The sequence below is a fragment of the Ptiloglossa arizonensis genome, chromosome 3, assembly GCF_051014685.1.
Source record: "Ptiloglossa arizonensis isolate GNS036 chromosome 3, iyPtiAriz1_principal, whole genome shotgun sequence".
Classification (NCBI taxonomy): Eukaryota; Metazoa; Arthropoda; class Insecta; order Hymenoptera; family Colletidae; genus Ptiloglossa; species Ptiloglossa arizonensis.
The window spans coordinates 13,520,776-13,547,908 of record NC_135050.1 but is presented as its reverse complement, the minus strand read 5'-3'; the positions used below and the strand labels follow the sequence as shown (position 1 = coordinate 13,547,908).

Below are 27,133 nucleotides of genomic sequence, written 5' to 3'. Positions count from 1 at the left end.
AGTAGAAACAAGTTTTCGATCGATATGTATTAGCTTTCGACTTACCAGAAAGGAGTGCAAAATAATCGGAGCAAAATACGTGGAAATTTACCGGATTCGGAGTAGAGTCGCGTGAAGTAAAGTGGAGATACGTGTACGTACCCAGTGACCTTACGTATACATTCTTAGATTACGTTGCCATAGTTGATTTCGATAGGTTCCTAACCGAATAGATTCATCCGAAGAGCGTTCAATAATGCGTCGTAGAATGTTTACAAACGTTACCACGATTCTATACTCCTTATCGTAATTTCAAACACGTATAAATTTTAGTAACCGTACTTGCCTCGATAAAAGAAAATCACGTGCTCTGTGTCCCTTTACTTTTCGATGTACAAACGATACAACGTTTTACGAAACACCGACGATGCGTTGACAAGTGCACAATGAGTCACTTGGATGGTAGACAAAAGCCAACACATTAGGCGCCATGTTTGTATCGGTTATAGACCAATGTGTATCGATCGAGGTCTGTCAGACCTCATCGAAGTATTCCGACGTTAACGACAGTTTTCTTCTCATCCAAAGGAAACCTCACGACGATAAAGTATACGGATTATCAGCGTTAGGGTAAAAGATATAGATGAAATTTTCTATTCCGACGTTCGAATTTCATTCAGACCTCACATTCGAGCTACAATACGAGCCACAAGATTTCGCAGTCGAACCACAATTTTCTCCTCGTTGAATGGAAAAAAAATCTTTCTCGGAGATTTCTCGGTAACGGTATCAACGACAACTTTCTTTTTACCGAAGATTGATAATCAGTCCCAGGAATCGATGTTTCGCAAACATCGCAGTTTACTTTGGCGGGACAAGATTGATATCGACACTTCTCTGTATAATTCCGTGCCAATCTCCTTGAGTGCTCGCAATTTCCAATTAACTGCTGTTTCTATAGCCGAACAACGATCGCGAGATTAAACGAAGGGACGATTAGTTAATAAGTACCGAACTCGTGTTGTTCCGTGTCCTTGAGACTCGAATTGACGAGCGAAAATCGTACACGTGTTAGCCAGAATCGATGAGAACGAAGATATTGAAATAACAACGATTCCAGTCAATTATATTGAAATAGTTTCCAATCGTTTTCTTACAGACATTAAGTAAAGTATTCGACGATAGAAGGTTTCGAACGATATTGAAATCTCAGATACTCGGTATATATTTTCGATACCGATACTTTTGTAACACGATCGATATCGATATCGCGTAATATCGAGTGTGCATCGATACTATTTCAAATGTATACAAAATCAAGAAACAGCATCCAATCGCTGCGCAAGAATTACATCAACGATCGAAATCTTTGCAACCAAAATATAGAATTATTCCACGTGAAACTATAAATATTGCAGCTAAACGTATAAAATGGGAAACTATTATCGAAACTTGCGCAACGTTTTAACGCATCGATATTTTCGTTCAAACACCCACGGTGCGTGGATAAACCTAACGACACCTTCGAAGAAGCATTAAAACGGATAGCGATATTTTCGTGAAATATCAACCGTATTGACAGTTTCGTGGAAGTGTCAAATATGTATCGATACTTTCGTGAAAGTATCAAATGTATAGCGACAGTTTCGTAGGAGTTTGGTACCTACGTGCCTGATACCGTTCAATATCGGATTATAAGTTACGGGGTTCAAGGTATCGATAGTATTGATTCAGTATCGTTTCCATTAGTAATTGATATCCACTTGATCGTTGAATATATTTACATACCGTAGCAGTAGATGTTTCAAGAATTATAGTACCGAGTTCTTTTATTATAAAGATTTCAGAAAATCTGAAACATTTACGAAGCACGCGTATTTAGCTTTTAAAAATGTACGCTTCCTTGGTTTTTATCGTGTAATTACCTTCGAACAACAAGAAGTTAATAACGAGATATTATAGTTGGTATAATCTATTATATTTAAAAATTGTACCCAAGAATATAAGTATGTGTATTAAGCACGTAAGCTTTTTTCGGTGTACCGGTTACGAGTTAAATACGTTGCTATCGAATCGCTATCCATTTAATCAGCCACGTCATTAAATAGCACATTCTCCGAAGACCCCCCGAGTTACGGCGTACAGGAACTTTATGGTATTTTTTTGAAGTATCGGATATACATCGATGCATTCGTAGAAGTATCAGTTACGTATCGATACATTCGTATAGGTATCGATACTTGCGTGAAGTTTTGGATTCGACCTACCACCGGTGTTATCGATCACCGGATCGATAACGTGTTCCGATCTCTCGTGAAAACGCTTCGACGAACGTTGCGTGAACGTGTCTCGGAAAAATGTCAGCTCCGGCAACCCCGATCGCACCCGGAGACTTCACCGTACCTTTCGCAGCGATTCGTTTAAATGTTCAAAGGAGATTCGAGCGTAGGACGAGCGCGAATTAAAAAAAAGGAAAAAGAAAGAAGCGAGCGCGGTTGAAACACCTTGTTCGCCACAAAGGACACAAGAAGGTATTCCTATCGCTGCGAAATAACTACCGGGGCGTTTACTTTTCCCGTAGTTTTTTCTGGAACCGTCCCGATTGCGAGTATCGGACCAGCTATGGAGCGACACCCCGTGACTCGGGCCGCGCCATCGGTCCTTTATGGCGCTCGACGAAGAGGAATGCGCGATTATCGACAGATACGACGATAAATGCCAGTCGCAGAAAGATTGCAGTTCGTTTTAGAAGCCCGCCGATTTGCCTTGTCGAGGCAGACCGGCTGGTTGTCCGCTTTCTCGTTCGTTCGACCTTCTTTCGCAACCACCAATCGCCGGCTACGCGCTCGCGTTGTTATCGAATCGGTCGATCCTCCGTGGAAATCTAACCGCTAACACAGGTTTCCCTGTTGGACGAAACTTGGACATTTTTCACGAATCTCGCGACCACGAATTTTTCCACCCCACTTTCCCGTACACTGGTCGAAACCAAAACGAAACCAGGAATCGCGACCCAGGAACTTCCGTGAGGACGATTCGAACTTCTGCGAGAAAGAGAACGACGATTGAATTCAACGCGCGACGAATCCTCGGGAGAGAGGACGGGGAATTAATTCGAAATGTTCCGCGAACGATTCTTCGGTTTACGGTATTGTGGGTGAAAACGGTGCGAATATTTTCGTTGAAAAAGTGCCTGTAAAAAAAAAAGCGTCCGTTTTCTTCTTTAGGAAGAATTATTAATGTACTTCTATAAGTGTGAACGTTAGATATTGTAAACTACTTTTTCTTTTCTTTTGTTTAAATTAGCCATCGGAATTAAGAATTCTATAAGATGATGCGATTGAACCTCAACTTAGGTCTCAAAAGTCACACTTTGAGGGTTCCTTCGTCTTAGTTAGGGTCGAGCGAATATAAATAAAATGTGAACAATTTAGACGAGGAAAGAACTAATTACAGACAATGGGATTATTTGGTACCGGGTACTTTCCACAACGATTCAAATCCCAAGTCTCGAAAGGGATTTACTACGTCTCACTTATGGTCGGGCGAAGAAAAGTAGAATGTGAATAATTTAAACGAGAAAAGAAAACTTCATTCCAGGCAATGGAATTATTTGGTACCGGATACTTTCCATAGCGATTCAAATTACGATAAAATGGTAGTTAATTACGAGACACGTCGATACTTGGCTTCTTTGAAAAGCAATTGTTTAAATTACCGTCGCGTCAGTCGGCCGTCTTTCTCAGCGGTTGAAAGGACAGTTCTTCCTTTGGTTCTCGCGGTGGTGTTACGAAATACTGACGATGGATCTCGTGGGGGGCATCGATCGATCGATCGATCGATCGATTGTGATCGAATAACCGACCGACTGGATGAGTTGCACGAATCTGGGGTGTACGACTCGGTTATTTTTTTTCCCCTTCCCCCGAGCCGTTTGGCCGCACGAGGTGACGAAGAGTCGCCGCGAACGATAAGATCGAAGCGTTTATTCGATCTCTCTACGGTTGTATTTCTTTCGGAGCGGAGCATTATACAGAGAGACATTGTACCGGGTACTCGCGGAACGTGAAAATTGATATTGTAACCGCACGACGCGCGTTACTTCGATCACGGCGCGACATTATCGGATACATAAATTAGCGAACAAAGAATAGAATATTGTATCTCTCCGAAATCTCGTGAGCAATTGCCAAATAGCTCGTTAATTGTCCCGTCGACCATCTCTCGTCTTCATTTATCGACGTACTCGGTGGAACATTAATAGAACACAATAAAACGTTATATATATATAATAATAATAATAGTAATAATAATAATAATAATAATAACAACAACAACGTTGTTATTGTTTATTCTTAAACAGGTGAAAGCCCTATATATACATTATATTATACAAAAAGAGATAAATACGATACATATAAACAAGATGTCGATAAAAGGACTTACAATATCCATTGCTACGAAACAAAGTGAAAAATGACCGATTAATATATCCCCTCGTTTGTCAGTGAAGACATCTAACGAAATTGAGATGTAATATGATTATCGAGAATATTGGAGTTACCGATAATGCGATTAATTGTATTCCTCGATCCATACGTAAATTTCGTTTTACAAGCGTAAAGACAAATTCTCGCTCCGACTATACGTTACGCAGAGCGCAGAAGTTAATCTCTCCGGATTGTTAAATTGCAAATAAAAGTCGATCATTTTTCTCCGGATCGATCGTATTTAATATTTCGGAGCGATCGTGGCCGAAAGTACTCATTGGACGACCAAGTTTGTACGCGGAGAAACGAATAAATTTCTGTTGTATTCTCTCGAGCACGATTTCACGACTATAATATATTTATCGTAAGCTATTGCCCCCTTCACGGAGAGCGCATATTCGGTTAAAACGATTCTGTTCGCATTAGCGCAGATGCACGTGACGAGCCCATTGCGACTCCTGATTGGTATTAATTTCACGTTTCCAATCTCGTTCTACCAATCGGAAGCCTTGCGTTTTCCGTGCATCCGCGGTGGTATGAATAGAATCGTTTGAAAACGTGTGTACGTTCGTTCGTGTGTTAACTCTAAGATCTCTGGAGTCTCGACCGACCCCACGCATTTCTAGGCGATTTAAAATTTATTTTACTTCTTTCGATTGACCATCCCGGAGTTATTATTATTTCCAGCGTGGAAGTTACGAAGTCACGTTTCGAATTGACCGAACACGAAATGTAAATGAAATGTTTGTTGAATCAAAATTTGGTTCAAAATTACGTAACCTATCAAAATATTTAGCTTAAATAAGTATACGATATAAAATTACGGAAAAGTAACTCGTAATCTGAAAGATGGTGTTAGAAATAAAAAATGAACGATTTTATTTTATATTTTTTAGATTACATATTGTCGTACGTTATATAATTCTCGAAGTAACTCGCACGAAGAGATCGAAAGTGTCGAGCAGATACTTATCCAACGAATCAGTTTAATAGAATTTCGATAATTTCGAACAAATTGGCTCGACGATTCTCGCAACTATCGAAACTCGTGTAACGATCGAGGTAACCAATCCGATAAGAAGTTGCCCCACTTGCATAACACACCTTTGTTACTTATTCCCCCCATTTTCAACTTCACTCGTTACTGGTGATCATCCCTTTCACTTGTCAAGACAATGCAACGAACTCGATTCATTACGTCTTACGTCGTTATATAAGTTTATCGCATCGATAATAACCCTGAGTAGAACGGGCGCACAAATCGTATACGATTCAACGAAATGAGAGAACACGATAAAAGTTCAAACACTACGGTTCGAAACGCGGGGAATCGGAAGAAATAAAATTCGGACGCAGAATTTTTTTCGGTAGAAACACGGTAAATTAAAATCTCGTTATTTCCCGCCGTTCTGCGAAACCGTTAGAAAACACGTCAGTTTCGGTGGGAGTTTTGCTAAAAATGTACGTAAATGAGATCGCTTCGTCGTTAACCGAAACCAGAGATGAAACGAACCGGTCCAGCCGAAATTTCGTTTTGTTAAAAAGTTTTAAAATAACGTATCGGAATTGTCCGACATGCGCCCGTTCGTTACAGCACACCGCTTGAAACATCCTGACTTTTCGCGGAGACTTCGAGTCCATCTGCTCGAGCAATTTGAAGCGTTCCAACTGACACGAGTGGTAAAGTTAAAAGTAAACTTGAACTGACGCAAGACCTAACACGCGTTGAATTCGTATTTCGAATCTTCTTAACCTCGATCCACGATATTGGACTTGGACTTATTGCGATTAAAAATTTAACCACTTTTTACGGACCGTTTTGGCGTTACACGACGAAAAATGTTTATACATATTTATGACAAGGACGTAGATTCCGGGATGATAAAACGTGCATATATTAAGAAAGAATTTTGTCGTTTTCGCTTTAAAATTTGTACGCGCAACGTTCTGCATGCGTGTAATCTTACGAGGTTCGTGCGATTTTCTTACGAGTTCTATATTGAGAAGAGAAATTGAATTAAATTTGTTGCGTCGAGTTTCTTTCTTCTTTTTTTTTTTTAAAGAGTAATCGGTCAATTTTTGTATTTAATATTCCATTTGAAATATTTCAGTTTATTTATCCACGTTACTTGGAACGTGAATCGACGTTCGTGACGTGGTCCACGTTACTCGTGCAAATCTGAGCAAAATTTGTTATTTCGCGTCGGGGATTAGAATTCGAAAATTAGTTTAAATCCATAGTTGGTCGTAAAACGTAGAATTTTCTTTTCGAAAATTTTAAACGCGACACGGACATCGCATCGTCGAATCTTTCATCGATGTTTGACTTTTCGTTTGGTCGCTCTTCGCTCTTCGTTTTTTATTTGGTGTTTTACCAGTATTTTCAATATCCGAGTCCTCGAAAGTGATAAAGTGTCGCGTCATGGAATACGGTTTGGAACACTTTTGGGGAGGGGGGGAGAACCTTGGAGGATTTCTGTGTTTCGAAGAAATGAAGAAACTTGGACATTTTGAAGAGTCTTAAGCGACGATAGATGGTTTTTATCTGGAATAAAACATCTTTGTCGGGAATGTGTCGTGGAAAAGTTTCGAGTATCGAGTCTCGGTAGTTTGCAAGTCTGAGAAGAGGAGAATCCAAAGTTCAGTTCTACTTTTACATATCTAAACCGTGCTATCGGCTTCCCGGAATCTACATAGAATCAGTTGAAAGCCAGATCGAAACATCGAGGCGGAATTTGAATAACATATCGAGCTCGAATCCCCATTTGAATTGGCAATTTGTGGTCAATCGTGAACAAGTGCTTTCGTGGTTGCGCGCTGCAGTTTGTACGCGCAGAAAAATATCAAAGAAAAGAGAGAAGGTTAAAGGGTAAACAAAAATGAAGCGCATCCTTCGGGGAGGCTTAGAAATTATACACTTATCGTGACCTCGTCGTTCGAAGAGATGCAAACCGACTTCGGACTCTTTCAGGGGCGAATTATTTTTTTCGAAAAGAAAGCGTCTCGTATTATTCAGAAATTGAATTACGAATATTTATTCACGACTGTATCGGTTACATTCGTATTGTAATTCGTAAAATAATTCGAAAATTTGTACGGTTCGTTGAACGATATTGAATTTTTAGAATACGTTGACTCGAGTTCCACCATGACTTATATTTGTAACCCGATATCTCCATTTTGATCAACTCGGTTAAAAATTTCCGCAGAGGGTCACGCTTTCAAAGATCTATTGGATTTCCACACTACTCGCATTTGAATATCATAAAAAATGACACGTTACGAGCCAACGAAGTTTCTCTTTTACCTATCAGATATTCGAATTTAAACTTCGGTCTACGTACCGGGTGAACCACATATATTGTCTGTCTCTATTATTAACATATTCAACGTATCACGAAGAGCACTCGATTCATGAGTTGAAACGTTTATTTCGAGTACACGATGCTGGTTGAGCTACACTTGTTATTATATTTGTGGTTGCGTTAAATTAAAATGAATCTCTTCGAAAGATATTTCTCTTCAATTGGTCGGGTTTGAACTAAAATTTGGTAAACGTTGAGGAATGGAATTTTAATAAATTTCAAAGAAAGATTAAACAATTTACCGTGCTCGCCATGTGTATGACCGATGGTGTAGATACTCCTAGTCCGAAGCAGACGTAGCGAGAAGCCAAACGGCAAGATGTAATCGTGATCGCTGGCCAAAAAGTCAGCAGCTGCTGCCAGATGCACATTTGTTTCAGACAGTCCAGTCTTCGTAGGGGGGATGCTTGAATTAGGCAATCTTCGAAAGTTTTTCCTGAACCTAGAGGAAGGTCTCTAACGACTCGATGTTCCGGACCATCTGCTCCTTGATATCGCACGAAACATAGAGGAGAATTCGGTCGAAAGAAGTTCACAGAAGGCTAACTATGATGAACTGTGGACAGTTTGTATCGAAATGCGACAGTGATATCGACCAGTGATGCGAAATTTTAACGCCAACTTTTTTTTTTAATTTCAATCGATAGAAATTGTAAATTCAAAAAATATAAAAGTGTTTGTCGTTGTTAATTTCTACTGAACCATTATTGTAATTCTAAACGTTCGTTTACGACAATCGAACAAATAAAATAATAATTTACAATAGTCGATGCGAGCATAATATATTTATACAATTTGTATAATAATGACGACCAAGCGTTACGTATCTTAGCTGTGAGATGTATCGAGATCGATTTGAAAACAAAGGTCGAAAACTCCAAGTAAATAATTTCGAGTATAAAAGTATTGATCAATTTTGTACAAAGCGTCGTATAAATGACTATTAAAATACGTACGATTGAATCCTTTTTGATATTGCATTTATCCAGGACTTCGTCTAACGAATGTTTCTAATTTTTATAGGAGACAACAACTCGAACAGTCTGTGTACTGCGAGTCTGAATCCCGGCGTAACGCTGTTGAAGACGAGAGGCAAGATGTTCAAGGTGCTAATCCGGAAAAAATAAAAGTAAGTAGCTCACGATACAATTGCAATTGAAAGGAAAATTATTGAATCGAATTTAATGCAACTAATTCGCGGATTGACAAGTGTTAGGAACAAATATAGAACAAATATAAATAGTACATCTGATCTCGAGCAGATGTTGTTTAATTATAGGTGCATAGATGCAAATCGAATTTAAATTTTGAGATCTTGTATGCCACGGATGCACGAATTGGAAATTGAATGTTGTAGAATTTGAAGTAATAAAATTCAAGGTTATACGTATATAAAACGGATAAACGCGAATAATTTATAATACAGATTGTCATTTCTGATTATCATTCGATCACATCATTAATTTAACGTTTTAAACTAAACTTATGTATTATACAAAAGCCGCGTATTCTATTTCGGGTACATTATTTATTATTTGCATTAGGAAGCAAATATTAGGAGTTAATTGGGAGTACTATTGATCGTGCAAATATCATTACGATATGAGTATAATACAGCGAATTGGCGATACAGTATTAGGTGTACTTCGTTAGTATTTTTCTGTCAAAAATTTTTAATTTGTGCATCAATAGGTCGATACGAAAGTGATTCAATTTTATCGTGCAAATGTTTGTTGTAAGAAGACTCTAAATATAAACTTATTATCTGCTGTCAATTGAATTAAATTTATCTGGAAAAGAACATGTTATTTAATAAGAAGTTGCAATTGCACTTTCTCAGTGCATCGTTGCATTTTTAATACACAATGTTTACTCAGAAAAATTTCACATAGATTTAAATTTATTCAAACGTAGATTTACTCAAAAATGGTCGAATAGAATAGCTCGTGGAAAAAACAGTAATTTTTGCTGAAAAAATAAAGCATCGTGAGTTGTTTTATTCGTTGTTCGAAACTTCGGTTCGGATAAAATGTTGTACCCCGTGTCTCGGCAGCATATTAAATGACATGGAACCGACGACGTTCCTTGAAAAATTAAGGTCTCGAGAAACGGACTTTATAACCGATCGAAAGATCCACTACGTATCGAACGCAAATAGATTCGAGACCACGGTTGACGTTCATACTGAAATATCGTTGGATCCTGATTAAAAAGTAAGCATCATGGCTGTTCGATGTCGATAAAACGAATTTGGCTTAAATGGACGAGTTGCAGGAAAGAAGCTCTTCATCTTGGAAGACAAAATCGATGCGCTGGAATTACTTTTGCGAAAGACCACTTAAATTGGACACGAGAACAATTCCTCAAGTAATTTTCACTGATAAATCAAAATATTAGGGGGACCGCAAAGTAATGTCGTTTCCCGACATTAAATTCAAATACATAAATTTTAAATTTAATTATTTACAACTAAACAAGTCACTATAACCTCAGAATGTCTTTGCTACGACTTTAATGTACACAATGAGCTGACAAATGACAATCAAATAGTGACATGCGCAGAAACGACATTACTTTCCGATCCACCTAATATAATATTATATTAGGGGGACCGCAAAGTAATGTCGTTTCCCGACATTAAATTCAAATACATAAATTTTAAATTTAATTATTTACAACTAAACAAGTCACTATAACCTCAGAATGTCTTTGCTACGACTTTAATGTACACAATGAGCTGACAAATGACAATCAAATAGTGACATGCGCAGAAACGACATTACTTTCCGATCCACCTAATATAATATTATATTAGGGGGACCGCAAAGTAATGTCGTTTCCCGACATTAAATTCAAATACATAAATTTTAAATTTAATTATTTACAACTAAACAAGTCACTATAACCTCAGAATGTCTTTGCTACGACTTTAATGTACACAATGAGCTGACAAATGACAATCAAATAGTGACATGCGCAGAAACGACATTAAATTCAAATACATAAATTTTAAATTTAATTATTTACAACTAAACAAGTCACTATAACCTCAGAACGTCTTTGCTACGGCTTTAATGTACACAATGAGCTGACAAATGACAATCAAATAGTGACATGCGCAGAAACGACATTACTTTCCGATCCACCTAATATAATATTATATTAGGGGGACCGGAAAGTAATGTCGTTTCCCGACATTAAATTCAAATACATAAATTTTAAATTTAATTATTTACAACTAAACAAGTCACTATAACCTCAGAATGTCTTTGCTACGGCTTTAATGTACACAATGAGCTGACAAATGACAATCAAATAGTGACATGCGCAGAAACGACATTACTTTCCGATCCACCTAATATAATCGGTCGAAATCCGATGACGAAATATACGTTGGACGTCGTATCGATGAAGAATATCGCCTGAATTGTATTAATCCTCGTTGTGCCAAGTCTGGGTCTTTTTTGACCCAGAGTGACCCTCGCATCGTTCAATTATATCGTCGGTAAAAATTTCCTCGGGAATGAAGAAGCGTACGATGAAATAATAGAATCTTTGTTCAAAAATTGTGATCATACAAATTTATGTGAAGTCGAGTTACGGGTCCGTTTGGACCCAGGGCATGGTTTCATGCGTGGTTGTTCGAAAGTATTATTTGATCGGTGCTTGTTCGAGATACGCAACATTTTTACCTGGATGGAAGTTTTTATCGACGAACAAAAAATGGACCATTTTTTATTCGTTACTCGTTGAATAAAAATTTAAATTCGGTTCATAGAACGAAATATTGTAATACGAGCGAAGAAAAATTTTACCGTTCAATCGTAAATAATGATAAACTGCTAAATCGGTTTTATTTGTCATTTTCTATTCGAACGAATTTGGCTTTATTTATGGTACAATGGTTGTTAATACCGTAGGACCTTTTCGTGGAATATAGGGGATTGTAGAGTGTTATGTGTATTTAAATGTCGTGATATTAATGCCATTTGCAGGAAAATGTATGCCAAAAGATTAAATCTATCGACCAGACAACGATTCTGAGCATACTGCACGCGTTGCCAAGGCATTAAGCGAATATTAATGTGATAAAATATCTGGCGCAATCTCTCGAACTCAATTCTCGCGGAATAACGTGGATCGATGCAAAAAAGTATGTAAAACAACGAAAATCGAAACATACGGAAGACTTGGTATATACACAATGTGCAATTTTTATAAAGTAACGTTCTCTTGGTGCAGAAAAGAGTAAAATTTTCAACGAAGACCCGAGTACATGCACGTAAAAAGAAATTTCTTTTTTTAGTACTAGAATAAAAGTTATAAACAAATCAATCGTTAAGATATCAAAATTAGCGAAAGTGGGTATTTATTGCACACAGTGGATACACAGACGAAAAAAGATCCAATTATTATTATTAACGATATCGGTGAGATTCCATGAAAATTATTGCATATATTTTTTTTAATAGTGTAAAATACAAGATTGCTTTCCATTGCGAATTTCCATTATTCTTTCAAGTCTTTGTGACATTTTAGTAGGTGTCTCGCGACTTTCGAGCCGGGGTGTATCTTTGAAATTGGAAGGGAAAAGAGCAAATTAATTTACGAATATAATTCTTTATTTCGTTGACACCGAATATTGCGTAGAGAAGGACCGTTGATAATCGAGTGATTTTAAGAGGTTCGAAATAGACGGAATTAATCCTTTTGGTAGTTCCAGTGTTAAAAAAAAAAAAACGGAAAAAGCGCTCCGAAAGAAAACACGTAACTCGTACACGATCGTCCAGTCGTCGTTCGTTGTCTCTTCGCTCGAGTGATCGAGTTTACGTAGTTTTGGTGCGCGTTTCGATCATTCCTGTACAATTCACCGAAAATGTATTTCGTCTCGAGCGATGCCACGAATCAATACCGTGTTCTCATGTTGCAGAGCACCACGCAAGATTTATTCGAATTACTCGAGAGGGTGCAGAGTTCGCGTCTCGATGACCAACGATGCGTCCTGCCGCCATACTTCTCTCAGGTAAGGGACAACACATTCTTCCGATACTCCGCTTCCATTCTTTCCAGCGGAATCCATACTTTCTGAAAGTTTTAAGGGTCACCAGCGAGGGAATTAGAGTTAACGCGATACCGGCACCCGTATGCCTTCCAGATGAATATCGCTCACCCTGTTCCAACGGGTGTATATAATATTTAATATTTACCGCCACGGTCGGTCAACCGTTCCGTAAAATCGTCGTCGAAATTAACGACAATTTATTTGCTCGTTGCGCCACACTCGCGTCAATTCGTTTCGATGTCGCTTAATTCGCGTGGAACGTTCGACCGTGTTTCACGATACTAAAAAACTTCCACACATGGATACGATGGTCGAACCATCGTTGTTACGATCGAATCGAACTAATCTAGCAACGCGTTATGTTTCTTTTTTTTTTGATAATGGGAAAGATGGACAATATTCGGAAACAATTATTCCGAGCATAAAAACTCATATAAAGACATTTTAAACCATTCGATCTAAATTACTGTTATTATGTCGATACTGGTAGACATGAAACAAAATGCACTGTTACGAGTTATCTCGAACAATTTTCGAGCATATTTTCTATTTACACGTACCAAGTGGAAAATATAATGGGCGAACCAATTATTATGAATATTTTGAAACTATTACGTTATATGAAATTTGGTCAAGAATAGAATTGAAAATGCACTTCAAACGATAGTTTTTTTTTTTTTTTTTTAATAAATAAATATATTCTTTTCAACGTGTTACAACTATTTTAAAGCTTTTACTATGTGGAAAAGTATGTACGTATACAAATATCAATATTCGATCTCGCAATTTTGGTCCTCTTGGAGTATCGTCGATCGATGTTCAGAAATATTTATACTCTGTAAATTGAGCATTAATTTGAAAGCTCAAGGGAGTTAGTGGAAAGTAAAAATAACTGAAGATAAAGTAGAGTTTTCGTTATTCGAATTACACTAGAAGGTCACACGGTGAAGCATTCGGTGCTGCGAATAAAAAAGAAAAGCTAAGAAAAAATTCCCACGACGGAGACTAACTACTGTCAACCATAAAACTCAGGTAAAAACCCTGCTTCCAATTGCTAACGTGCAGGACACCTGGACAGCTCTTGTTTTCACCCGTGGCTTCAAAATTAAAGTCTTTGTCTTGGTCAACCCTCGTTTCTCTTCATTTTTCATTTTTATCCCGGACAGTACTTTTTTTTTTAACAACAATAATAGAATCTCCTATTTCCCTTCAATTGTCTTGGTATATATTTTTAATTTTTACAAATTTCCATGGACGCGAAGACCATTACGTAAATATGTATTTGTGATATTCAATGAAAGTTTTACACAATTTCAGTGATTGAAAATCTTAATTATTAATTTCAAGCACCCATGATAAAAGAACAATGTCTTAAACGTCTTCATCGAAACAAATAGTCACATGAATGTGCTTCCCGGATAATTTTACGTCGAACGTAAGAAATTGCAGGATCGAAGCCAGTACAATTTGTTCAAGATCCCGTAACATATGTAAATATTACCAAAAAGCTACTATGAAATTCATTGACGTGTTACGTTTGAGTCTGCAAAGCAGTACTTACTTGTATCTTTCAACGTAGATGCACGTATTGTGTTAAATGCACCTTCTTAATCATGTTTACACGTGTATGTACCAGAACCGCTATATATACATATATAAACGCGATAAAGACGATGATAAACATGATTGAGAGCGTAACATAGTACGTGTAAATGCACGGAAAGGTGCACGAACGATACCACTATGCACACATCGAAGTATCTTTTCAACTCGTGACGTTTTGGGACGTTATCCTAATATTTTCTTTCGGTGAAATCGAATTTCAGTTGGTGAAATTCGAATCCTGTTCGAACGCAGTTGTCAACTGCATACGTGCACATATAATGCACGTATACAAGTAACGTGGAATATTGGATCACCTGGATCGTTCGATATTTCTTTATCACGTTGTATTTTGTATCCCAAACAGTGGTGTTAACGACACAACCTCAATTCAAATTATCGTTTTATATTCGTAACCTTTTAATATTTCGTTCCATTAGGTCCACGCGTAATAATAACCCGTTTCCATGTCGTTGTAAAATGTCAATATCCCTTCGAGTCGTTCAATTATTAGTTTATAACATTTTCACTTGCGAAACATTTTCGACAAGTGTCTCGATACTTTTGGACGGGGATGTATCTATCCAGTATGCGTCTAAAGAGTAACCCCCTGAACGAATAGGACCCCCTCGTAACTTCAGACGCAATCCAGACGTTGAGATTGACAAATAAAGAGTAATCTCTCCGTACAGTTTTGCTCTCCACGGTCAAACAATTACTCTCTTTTGAATCAAGTTTACTCGATACACAGAGCAACCGGTGGTGGGCCCTCCCAAATACCCCAGGGCCTCCGAGTCAACAAAGAAAATTATTATTTCGTTCGGAAGCTTTATTTTAACTCGCACGAACGTTTTGTGTAAACGAAAACGTTTAAGTAACAGCATTGCCCAGGGCAATGTAAAACGAGACTTATCGATCATTTTTATCAAAAAACGACGCCACGTCGATATTTAGATCACGTAAATATTAACAAATTTTCTCCCTCGAAAAGTAAAAAAAATATCGTTCTAAAGATTAAATTAATTTTTGCGTATTTTTGCTTCATCGAACGTAACTTTTCCCCATTTTTCTTGTTATAGGAGTAACAAAGTTTAATCAAAATTTACGTTCTGTATTTATTCATTTGAACTATAATATTCGAAGATGTCAGGTCGAGCCTTCAACTTTGTTCGCGCCTCAGGCTCCCCAAAGGCATAATCCTCCCACTGAGAACAACCAACCTCTTCCTTGTTAATTAAACCCTGTCGGAGGGTAGTTTCATCGCAAGACACACGTTATTGTGAGAAAAGAAACGTAGGATTAAAAGACAAGCACGATGGTACCTCTGGCGTGGACAGTCTCGAACAGAATTTCGGATTAAAAATCGTTGCTGCGTAGATCAGGTTTTGCAGAACTTTATTCCAACGATCGATAAAGAGCAAAAACCTAGTACAATTATTTATTTGGAAAGATTTTTCAATCGACGATTGTTCGAATCATTCGAAATAAATTTTGATTCAACGTGGAACATAATTCGATCGATATCGTTTAAATACGATTATATTCATTTTATCGAGTCTAACTCGTAGTTTAGACCGAGTGGGTTAAATATGAAAAATTGAGGTGACAGTTAATGGATCTAAAGATAATTAAATTTTCAATTGGAATTTTCACGGACAAGCAACAACACCGAATGTTTATCATTCGTTCGAAAGATTGTCTATTCAAGAATTTCGTCAATTCTCGGACTCGGTTTCTATTTGCAATGTCGTTTATCCCTCGTGCGAAACACGTGCAACCGGAATCTCAATCTGTCCGCTGCGAATGACTCGAAGATAAATGAACGTCATCATCCGCTGCGCGAGTGGCAAAAACCTTTAGGACGAATCGTTTGGTCACGCGCTGCTTGGATTTCAATCGGGATCGTTCGCTCGTCTCGTTGTACGGTGTCTATAAAATTTTCGGTTCGTCGATTTCGTAGGGAGAATCGTGCCAGTCACGTGCTAAACTGCCCCCACAAGAGGGTTTGAAACCGTAACCGGAAATAGTTGCGGTATTCATTCATTCCACCGTCACGTTTTCGGTGAACGATGACAGTTATAGATCGACCCGAATAGACCGTCGATTAATTCTCCGCGTCGACGACATCACGATTTTTTCTCTCGATCGGCCATGATTCTACGAAAACGGGAACAGCCTCTCGATGGATGCATTGGCGTTGCCGATGTAGAAGCAATGCGTCACGGTAGGACGAAGGTCGTGGAATTGGGTGTCGTTTACGGCGTGGAGAACGGAATTGTTAACTGGAAACTATAAAAGATGGATGACTTTGTCCGTTTGTCGTCTCGTGAACGAAACGAGTAGACCGCGACAGAGAACGAGGAAATAAATCACGTACGAAGCGAGAGACCCTGAACCAACGTGTCCGTGACGTAAACATTGTAACAGAAGTCTCTGTTACGATTCTTTTCGTTCCGTGTTTTCATATTTATGTATCGCGGTAGGCGTGCCTCGAACGTTACATTGACAGGGGAACGGTTCAATGATGAAAAAAGAATCTCGAATAAAACGTTTGCGAGACGCGAGACTTACGAATGCGTTTTTTACGCCGAGATAAAAATGCGTCCGATCGTTTTTCCGCGACTCTCTCATCTGGCATCCAAATGTGACGTTTGTACTCATGTGTCCAACACGTGCGACGATACTGTGAGAAACACGGATTCGCGAATGTAGTTCCGGTTCGAAGTGTTTGGGCGACTCGATCGATAGAATGGGAATCTACGGTGTATCGGTATAGTAGGTTTCTTATTCATCTGTGATCGGTAAGGCAGAGTAAGCGCACGAAAACGTAGGTAATATACCGACAGTCGTTATATGACCGCGTGTAGGTTAAAAGGGAGTCTTCTTTACCAGTTATAGTCAATTGGGTTGTTCTAGTTATTTATATCTGTTTTATCACTTGGTCGATACGTCTTACGTAACACGAATCAAGATTTATCAGAAATAATACTTATAAGTAACATTAATCCCTTGAACTCCAAGATTTTTTACTACAGGAAAGGAGCAAATTAAAAATCCTTTTAGTTAAAAAGTTGATATTTTCTTAGATTGTCGTAAAAATAAATCATACATATATGGATGGATATAACTGGTTTATTTAATGCATTTTTACGTTATATCAGATACAGTATTGAATATTCGAGCTTTGTAATTTTACTTCGTATAATATTTCAGGAAGCATTTGTTTTCACTTTTTATTATTTTTATTTTCCGGATACTTGAACCGAATTCTCGATTACTGTCTTCACGACTGTCTACTGTTTCATTGTATTCGAATTTCTTATTTATAACATTACGAAATTGATCTCTAAACAACGTAAAATCGAACCCGACTTCGATGTTACTAATCTCATTGTTTGATCGAAACGGAGTAAATTTAAAATAAGTATTTGAAACATAATACCGTGCTATGAAATGCACACAGGCGGTAGATTCAGCCATTTAAAGTGTAAAGAGAAAAGATATCCGTTGATAAAACAGTTATTGTTGTCTCTTAGACGCCATTCGAGTTGCTCCATTAAATCAAGTGGCAAGTGAGAGTCGTATTTCGAGTGCAAAGCTTTAAGCAGTATACTTTTTGTCATTATAATGGAAAAACGTACTTTTATCTTCTTTCTCCGTAATCCGAAATACTACGAAAGTGCTTTCTTTCGTTCTGATTAAATTTCATCTTCAAGAACAGTATCTGTGCGTTACCAAACAAGAGAGTTGTTAAAAATTTTTATAATTATACGATAATTTACTTTATTCTAGTTCTCTACTATTCAAACGTTCTGTTACGCGAACAAATATTATCGTTAATGAAATATTTTTTTGTAACAAAAAATAATTTTAAACTTAGTAATATGCAAGTAGAATTGGTAGTATGGGTCCTCCAAATATGCCATAAAAGTAGCAAAAATTCACAGCAAGCAATTTTCAGAATTTGGAATGCCAAACAGGGCCATTTCAACCTTACGTGAATAGTAAAATGCAAAAAGTATCAGGAACGAAGAAGCATCGAACTTTTATTCCACAATACTATTCTTGCAAATTAAATTATTATTATTATTACGTTCCTTAGTATTGCTCGAAACCGGAGAATTCGAAGAATTACCATTTTAACGAGCGTTTACAGGGAAACGGTATAACGAAGAAATGTTAAAGGGGGTGCAATATCAGAAAAGCTACGATTATTAGCATTAAAAACGTCATTGTTAAGAATCTTTTAAGCATTCATGGCAGTGAAAAAAGTAAATGGTTTTCAGGCGTGAAAAGAATACGATTCAATGCTGTTGAATGTGTGCTAAAGTATGCGGGATTTAACAACCAAAGAAATATCGTACTCGTAAATTTTTAAGAAAATCGTTCTTTCGTATTATGCATTGTTCTTGCTCCCTTTATTTTCATTTACGTTAAATGATCGAACCTTAGCCTCGAAAGCGAATAGAAACACGAATATAGACAAAACGTTCACTCGATTAAAGAGAAATTAAATCCTATTTGTGTTATTTATTCGAATTTGTTTACTCCAATGGTACAAGTGAAAATCGTTTTACAATTGAATCGACTACGAGTTTAAAGAGTCACATTTTGAAACGTTTGAAAATTTTTCGCACTCGTTAACTTTCGATCGTTGTCCCGTTCGATTATACGTGCAAAGTTACAATAGTCATTATTAGTAAAAAAATAATATAAGTCACTTCTTTTGCATTGCTCTTCAATACGTAGTTCTACGTATTTTAAATGTGATTTCGAGATTATTCGAAAATGGCTAATTTCGAACTTACGAAACACGCGTGTAGTGCACTTCTATTGCACCATTGTTCGTAACATTGTCCTGTGCATTTTACGTATAATTTCGAGATTATAAAAGAAAATGGCTAATTTTGAACTTACGAAACACGGGTATAGTGCACTTCTATTGCACCGTTCCTCGATACATCGTCCTGTGCATTTTACGTATAATTTTGAGATTATAAAAGAAAATGGCTAATTTTGAACTTACGAAACACGCGTATGGTGCACTTCTATTGCACCATTCTTTGTAACATCGTCCTGTGCATTTTACGTATAATTTCGAGATTATAAAAGAAAATGGCTAATTTTGAACTTACGAAACACGGGTATAATGCACTCCTATTGCACCGTTCCTCGATACATCGTCCTGTGCATTTCACGTATAATTTCGAGATTACAAAAGGAAAGGATTGATTTTCTACACGGTCGATGTAATTTTTTCGATCGGGAACCTCTTTGAACGCACCACGTGCGGTCACAGGGACGTTAGAACGCGACAGGAAGGGAATTATAATACGCGGTAGATAACGAGTTTCCTTTATATTTCGCCGGAGGAGACGCACGGACACCGGATGAAAAGTTGGAAATACGGGCCGTCGTTATTGGTGAAACGAGGTGCATATGCGATCCTCAGGATGTGGGGACGGGGGGCGGGGGAGAGGTGTACGCTTCCGGCCGGGCAGGAACTCGCACCGGAAGTGTCGGTTGAACCGCCACGATCGACCGCGATGGCGATGGCGCGACTTTAACCGAACACCCGGGAAGATTTTCTGATTTCTGGGCTGCTCGTTGCCCGTGAAGATCGGAGATTCGAGTTTGGCGACGTCCGCGGCACACAACAGGTTATTGTACGTACCCCCTCGCTTTTACGTGGGAATGACCCCGAAACCGACGCGAAACAGAAGTCGAACTTGACATCGTTACGCTTCGAGCGCGTTGCGAAATCGTTATCGCGTCTCTCCAGAAACGATTGTTATTGCATCGATAAAATTATTCCCGTCTCACCGCACGCGTGCCAATACGTATTACATTTTTAACCAGAAACGTTAACTCTCCACCGTTAACGAAACGTACGTTCGAGAAATGGAAATCGTTTCGAGAGGAATTTTCGAAATTCCAACAATTTTCTCGATCGATTTCTACGTTTCGACCATTCTGCTCTTTGTGTATAAATTAAATATACATCTTCCTCGACGAAAGAATAATTTTTTATTTTTCTGACCGTATAAAATTGCGCGACGAGAAGATTATTTATTGGTCGAGACCCTTTCGGTGTGGGTTCTCTTCGATGAACCGAAATATACGAAAAAATACAGTATTGGTGGATTTTTTATATCGAATAACGGAAGTAAGAGTTATTATATACTGTAATTACCGTACAATTTGATCGTGACAATTATACGTATTTCTACTTACAGTTTTAAGGTTACGAGGGAACAGATAGCGTTGTTTCTACGTGCAACAATCGTCTAAACGCGAAGGTACCACTTACTGGTATCGTTCTAAGAAATGTACCTCTTGTAGGTATAATCTGACAGGATGTGTAACGAAGAGAAACGAGGAGAGCTTTAATAAACTTAAAATTTCGAACGAACGTTCGAATAAAGTCCCAAGCGTCTAGGAAGTATCATGACATTCACGATCCATCTTATTTTACTACGTATATGAATCTTGTTAATCTTACGAACAGTTTATCGGAAGAAAATTTACGTCCCGGATACGTATCGTCCCGGATATTTTCTGCGGGAACTGTTTTTAAAGTATTTGTCCTACAAAGACACTTTCGTCGATAAATTTTAGACGTCTAGGTCTTACGAAGTCAAAAAAAAAAGAAAAAGAATCGTTTATCCGTTTGGGAGAAAGCTGACTCTCGAGAAATTGCTCGAGCGACGGAAAAATTGGTATTTGGTGGAAACAAATCTTACAGAGGGTAGCAAATCGGGCGGAGTATTGTACCTGGGGTCGTTCGATTTTATTCAGTGTCAAACGTGACACGAGTGGGTGAGCATTGTCCGAACGAATAATAAGTCCCTCTTCTGTTAATCGGTGACAGTTGTTTGTGTGTCCATAAAAAAGAAATTGATCCGAACAGACTTATCTCTAATCCGATATAAAGGAGAACATTATGCGCAACAGTCCTTGCGGAATCGTATTATTGTATACAGGGTGTTTCTTAATACGTGGGAAATATTTTGGGAAAAAATCGAGACATTGTTTCTTTCGACTTTCTACAAGTTCTGAAACAAAATGGCGGGTATTCGAGGCTCAGAGGCGCTTCGTTTTGAACTCTCGAACACGTTGTAGCAATTCTAGCACGAATCCACCTAATTGCAATAATGTGCTGCAATTAATCTCGCGAGAACGACAAAGGACGATTACATTGTTAGAAATAATTCCTACCGACGTATTAATATCAAATTACTACCGTTGGCTCGAACAAACAGCCCTAGGATACCGTTAGATAGTAAATAAAGCTGCAACACGAAAGTGAGGTTACGTTGGGAATTTGTTATCTATACTCTGTGCACGCTGATATTTTCACCCCGTTTTCGAGTTTTCTATCTATTCTCGTAATTGAACCATGTGTCTCCAGCCTGTTGTTTGGTCAAACCAACTCGCTAACAATTTGGTATTAATGCGTGGATAGAAATTGTTTTTAACGGTTTAATCGCGCGTGTAATCCGCGTTCAATTAATTACCAGTGCAACCAAACGCATGGTTGATACCAGTCGGATATAAATTTAATACGTAGCGATTGTAAAGGCACAATTTCGTTTATTAGCGCATATTTAATTCTATTTTTATAGGAGCAACAAGAACCGATCGAAAGTTAACGATCACGAGTGCATCGCATTTTCGTGACAACACTGGTAAAAAAAAAAACATTTAAAACAGACAATACTGGTAAAGCTTACGTATAATTCGTAAATGAAACTCGATCCAATCGTAACCTTACTTTGATCTTCGAAAAGGATACTTGCGTTTCTACTGGTATCGATACTTTCTTTTTTATTCCATTTCTTATATTTATCGTTCGTATACGCGAAGGTGTACGGGCACAATAAACGAGCAAAATATGCCGACAATTTTCCAAGAGAAGCGAGGCACAGCTAAAGTGCTGCTTCTAAGGTAACCTCGATTGTTTGGATATACGCGAACATAAAACCCGTAGCACTCTCCACGGAAGAAGAATCGTTACGAATTTCCCTCCATGATTATTACAGTTAGAGAAAGAGAAAGTAAACCGTCAACGTTCTCTCGAAATGTTCCCAGAGAAAATATTCGTGCATCGACCGATACGTGTGATTCCTCCACACGTTGCTTCTCGTCCGATAGTATTTCAAACTGTGCGCAGCTGCCCGTTATCTCGGATTTAAACTGCGTGCTCTAATATATCTACACGTATGAAAGAAAAAAGAGAAAGAAAGAAAAGAAGAAAAGAAAAGAAAAATGGGATCCGACACGTCGATATCTTTTCATTCTGACCGATGAAAGTTTCACTCGGGAGTTGCTCCGCTCGAAACTCTTTGTCGTTGTTGCTATTACCATTATCGTTGTTGTTGTTGTTACGTACAACGAAGAAGGAACTTCCGCGCGCAAAGCGAGTCGCGCAACGTAAACGTGCTCGTCAACCGGTTACTTCCGGAGAGAAACTTTGATGTTCCTCCAGAACGAAGAAGAAGGAACACTGGACCCCCACGCATCGAGACACGAATTTCGTTCGCTCGACGCTTGTTGCTCGAGTCTTCGACTTGGAGAGTAGTCGGTAGCGATGGGATCGAGTACCTCGCAAGTAGGTTCAAACCTCGACCAACTGCGTAACGTTGTTTCTCGATCACCTTCGTAACACACTTTCTTAACCACCGACCCAACGCTTTGCCAATTTCTCGAATCTTTATTTCGTAGAAAGTTTCTAACCTTCTTCTCGTTCGTCGATACATTTGTCTTCGTGGATCACGTATACTTTTGGAAAATAGTAATTTTCCACCTATAGAATAAGTTTGTATCTTGGACGTGTGTCGTATGCAGGACGTATGTTAATGTCTAAATAGAAAGCATTTTAGTCGTGAATTTTACTAATTTAAAAAATTTTAGGCGTAAGTAGGTTAAGAACTGTGCCTGGTTTTTTTTCTTCCTTTTTCTTTTTTTCTCTCCAAAGTGTGTCATATGCCCCGAGAGATTAAGAATCTTTCTCTAAACAACCCAGGAGAGTTATAACCTTTAAAATATTAAGAACCACTGCTCTACGAGTACCTCGAGAAACGAAAGCACTACCTCCGAGTAGCGATGGGAGTGAAATAATCGCGTATCGGCGGTATACGAGCAATTCGATACCTCAGAACTTAGTGGAAAGTTCGGAGAGGTACGGAAGGTCTTGGGTACCTGGAATCGATTCTCGACATCGATACTTTTGTAACGAATACTCTTCGTCGATATCGATACAAAAATGAGAAACTTCGGCAGACGATGAGAAAGTTCTTTGCAATTAATATTGTAAAAAATGTTATGGAAGTACGTAACATTGTAGATTGTGGTGCAGCATCACATTCTCCGAGCATCCGCCATTTTAACGGATACACGGAGTTACCGACACTTTCGAGGAAGTATTAAATATGTATCGATACTTTCGAGAAAGCGTATGAAATATGTATCGATACCTTCGAGGAAGTATCAAATATGTATCGATACTTTCGTAGAGGTATCAACTGGTTACTGATTCTGTTCGATATCTACATGTTCGTTGCTGTACTAGATTATAATTTACCGGTGTCGGTGGTATCGATTCGGTGTGCTCGTCGCTACTTGCAAGTAGAATCGAAACTCGAGTAGATTCGAAACTTCTCCGTATACCTTACCAGAAATTTTACATCTCTTCTCTTCGCGATCTTTGTGCACAATTCAATTACAAACTGATTAAAATTTCAAAAACTAATGGGATTAACCATCGTTGAAACGCAATTTATAAATGAAACGACGAATTTCTCTCGCATCGTTCAGTGGCATTCTTTGTAATTTCTCGCGGTACATTTTCGAATACCGTGGTTACTCTTTCTGGAGTTCGAAACCAGCGCGTGTATGCTGAGTACATATTTTACAAGTACATACGATGTATCTTGAAAAGTTGCCGTCTATTCGAGACCGAGCTGTGGCAACTTCTCAGGGAAGGTACACGAAATTCGATAGGTGTTATCTCTAATTCGTTCGACTTTGCCCACAGGGTGTCCAAGTGGTCTATTTCTTCCTCAATGTTCTTTAAAAATGTTCAGTGATCGTTGCGCAACCGGTCGCGGAACGTATAAATCGAGAACGCGGAATAAAATTATGTTGCACGACTTTCCGTTATCGAGAAAAACAATCTCGAGTATCCGTAGGATATGCGTGCACTTGACTAATTGCAAGGCTCGAGCACAGCTCTGTACACGGCAACATCGGTAGTGGTTTATAATTAGTGAACTACAAGCACACGTGACAGATTTTTAACTTTTATTTTCTCCATAATGGACGAACGAAATAAAGAAATTTCATTCTACAATTTTTATCTGTTTCTGTACGAAACAGTCGTTCCTTTCTTCTCGGTTGTACTACGATTACTCACTCGGGTACCCTGCAGTTCACATTTATTCCATTTTATCGTTTCGATTTATTTTTTTTCACGAAATTACCGAGACATCCTGTATATCGCAGTCAAGAACGAAGAAGTGCGAGAGCGAGCGAGAGACGGTGAGAGTGAGCTATGGTTAACACGGGGAGATAACCAACTTCTCAGCGTTCACTGTCATCGTCCGAATGAAACATTATTTCGTACGTGTAGTATCCCAACTCTGTGAATCAAAGGTACTGGGATTGACTCAAAGCATCTGTATTGGACACACATTGGAAACTGAAAGTGAACTATACTTAACACGAGGAAATAATTAATTTGTTAAAATTCACTGTACACCGAACGAAAGATAATTTCTTGTAGCGTTCGAACCCTATAAAACGAAGATATTGAAGTTGATTCGAATCGATGAGTTCGTATCGCAAACAGAGTAACTGTGCTACAGTTAACACGAGGAAATAATCAATTTGTTAGAATTCACGGTACACCGAACGAAATGTTATTTTTCATTAGCATTCGAACACCACGAAGGTACCGGGATTGACTCGAATCGGTGAATACACATTGTACTTGATCCCATCCCTACCAGTCGTTAAGGATGGAACAAGGTTAGCATTTACAAAGAGTTGCGGGGTGTTCGAAGACACGAGGAAGCAAGGTGAAAGGGGTGTCGTGGTGGGGGTAGGAGGAACGCATCGCGAGACACTCGTGGCCGAGGAGAGTCGTCGTTTTCGGACGCAGGAAGTTGGGTAAAATAATGAAAGAGGTGGACACAAAGGAATGGGAAGCCTCGGTACCTACCTACCTACCTACCTACCTACCTACCGGCAGCGAAATAAGTCGACCACGAAATGACATCCGCTCTCCTGCTAGCCTTCCTCCGCCATGACAGCCTGTTTCCTCTTGGTTTCACCTTCTTCCACCTGTCGTTACCTTCAGACACGAAAGAATTCGTCTTCCAGTCCCGAGTTAACGGAAGCTCGCGGGCAAACCAAGTGATCTCACTCTTGGCATGTGGGACTAATTCCGTCTTCGTGCATGCAAATCGCTTCAATTGGACAAATGTGTTCGCCCAAGCGGCTTTAAATTGCGTTTCGCTTCTTCGTGACCTCGTCATCGATGCTCGAGAGAGCTTCTACTTTTTCGTCGGGTATCATTGTCAACGGTTTCGATTCTTACATCGTTGACGCAAAAGGTCGTCTTTGCAAACACGTTCGGTGAGTCACGTCGACGATCGTTCGTTCCTCTCGCTCGCGCGTTGATTTTCCTTAATTTACGCCACGCGTGCTGGTAATACGCGTTTACAATGAATCCAGAATCATTTCGTGTTTATTGTTGGACGTGACAACGTAGAAATGTGGAATGACGAGTGTCGCGCGACAACATTTCCGAATATACAAACAACGCGTACACGAAACGAATCTTGCGATAGAAACGGTTCATGTTCATTGCAGAAACTTGAACGCTATTTGCTGGAAATATCAATTTACAAATATTCGTAAAATATGCAACGTTAACGTCCAAGAGATATGTAACATACTTACCTGGTGTACAAAGTCTTCTCGAGATTTCCTTCTTTCGGAGGCGGTTAAGGAAAGAGAATATCTGAATACCGAACAAATATTTTAATGTCTCGTTGTTGATGCAGAGAGCTTACGAAACACGTTAAATCGTATTACAGATGCACGAAGTACCTTACGAACTCGACAAGTTAGAATTATTCGTATACTTCTCTCAGTGTTAACGTATCACGTTAATTCTCGATGTTAAGTGTATCGATCATTTGTTTTGATCGAAATCAAAGTTCGACTAATAAAAGAAAACAGGCAATTTCCAATATTATTGTTTCGGGATAAATTAATTCTAGGCGAAACCTAGGTTTCGGACGAGTTTGCACTAAGTAGCAGTTTTGTGCCCAATTCGATATCTGTGGGATTTAAATTCAACGTTTAAATTAGATAACTCGATCTTCTTACTTTTGGATATTTGCTCGCATAAATGTGTGACGCGTGGCTCGTGACGCGGAATCGAATTTGGTAACACAAGTAACGGAAGATAAACATTTTAAAATAACCATTTTGCTAGTAATCATTCTCTTTGACCCGGGCGTCAAATGTAGGTCGAGTAAATAACCTTTGGTATGCTCGATAGGTAGAAAAACAATTCAACACCCGACAACATCAATTTCTATAACGCCGTGAAATTTAAAGTCAAA

At 38.5% G+C, this 27,133-nt stretch overlaps 1 protein-coding gene across 3 annotated transcripts in view; it reads left to right on the top strand.

The window, feature by feature from the left end:
* The window catches only part of LOC143143995 (rap1 GTPase-activating protein 1), a 263,449-nt gene that overhangs the window by 150,207 nt on the left and 86,109 nt on the right, over nt 1-27,133 (top strand). For all 3 annotated transcript variants that reach the window (XM_076305913.1, XM_076305916.1, XM_076305914.1), the window contains 2 exons: nt 8,858-8,963; nt 12,765-12,857. In XM_076305913.1, the coding sequence (XP_076162028.1) occupies nt 8,858-8,963; nt 12,765-12,857 (199 nt within the window). The remainder of the gene's footprint in view (nt 1-8,857; nt 8,964-12,764; nt 12,858-27,133) is intronic.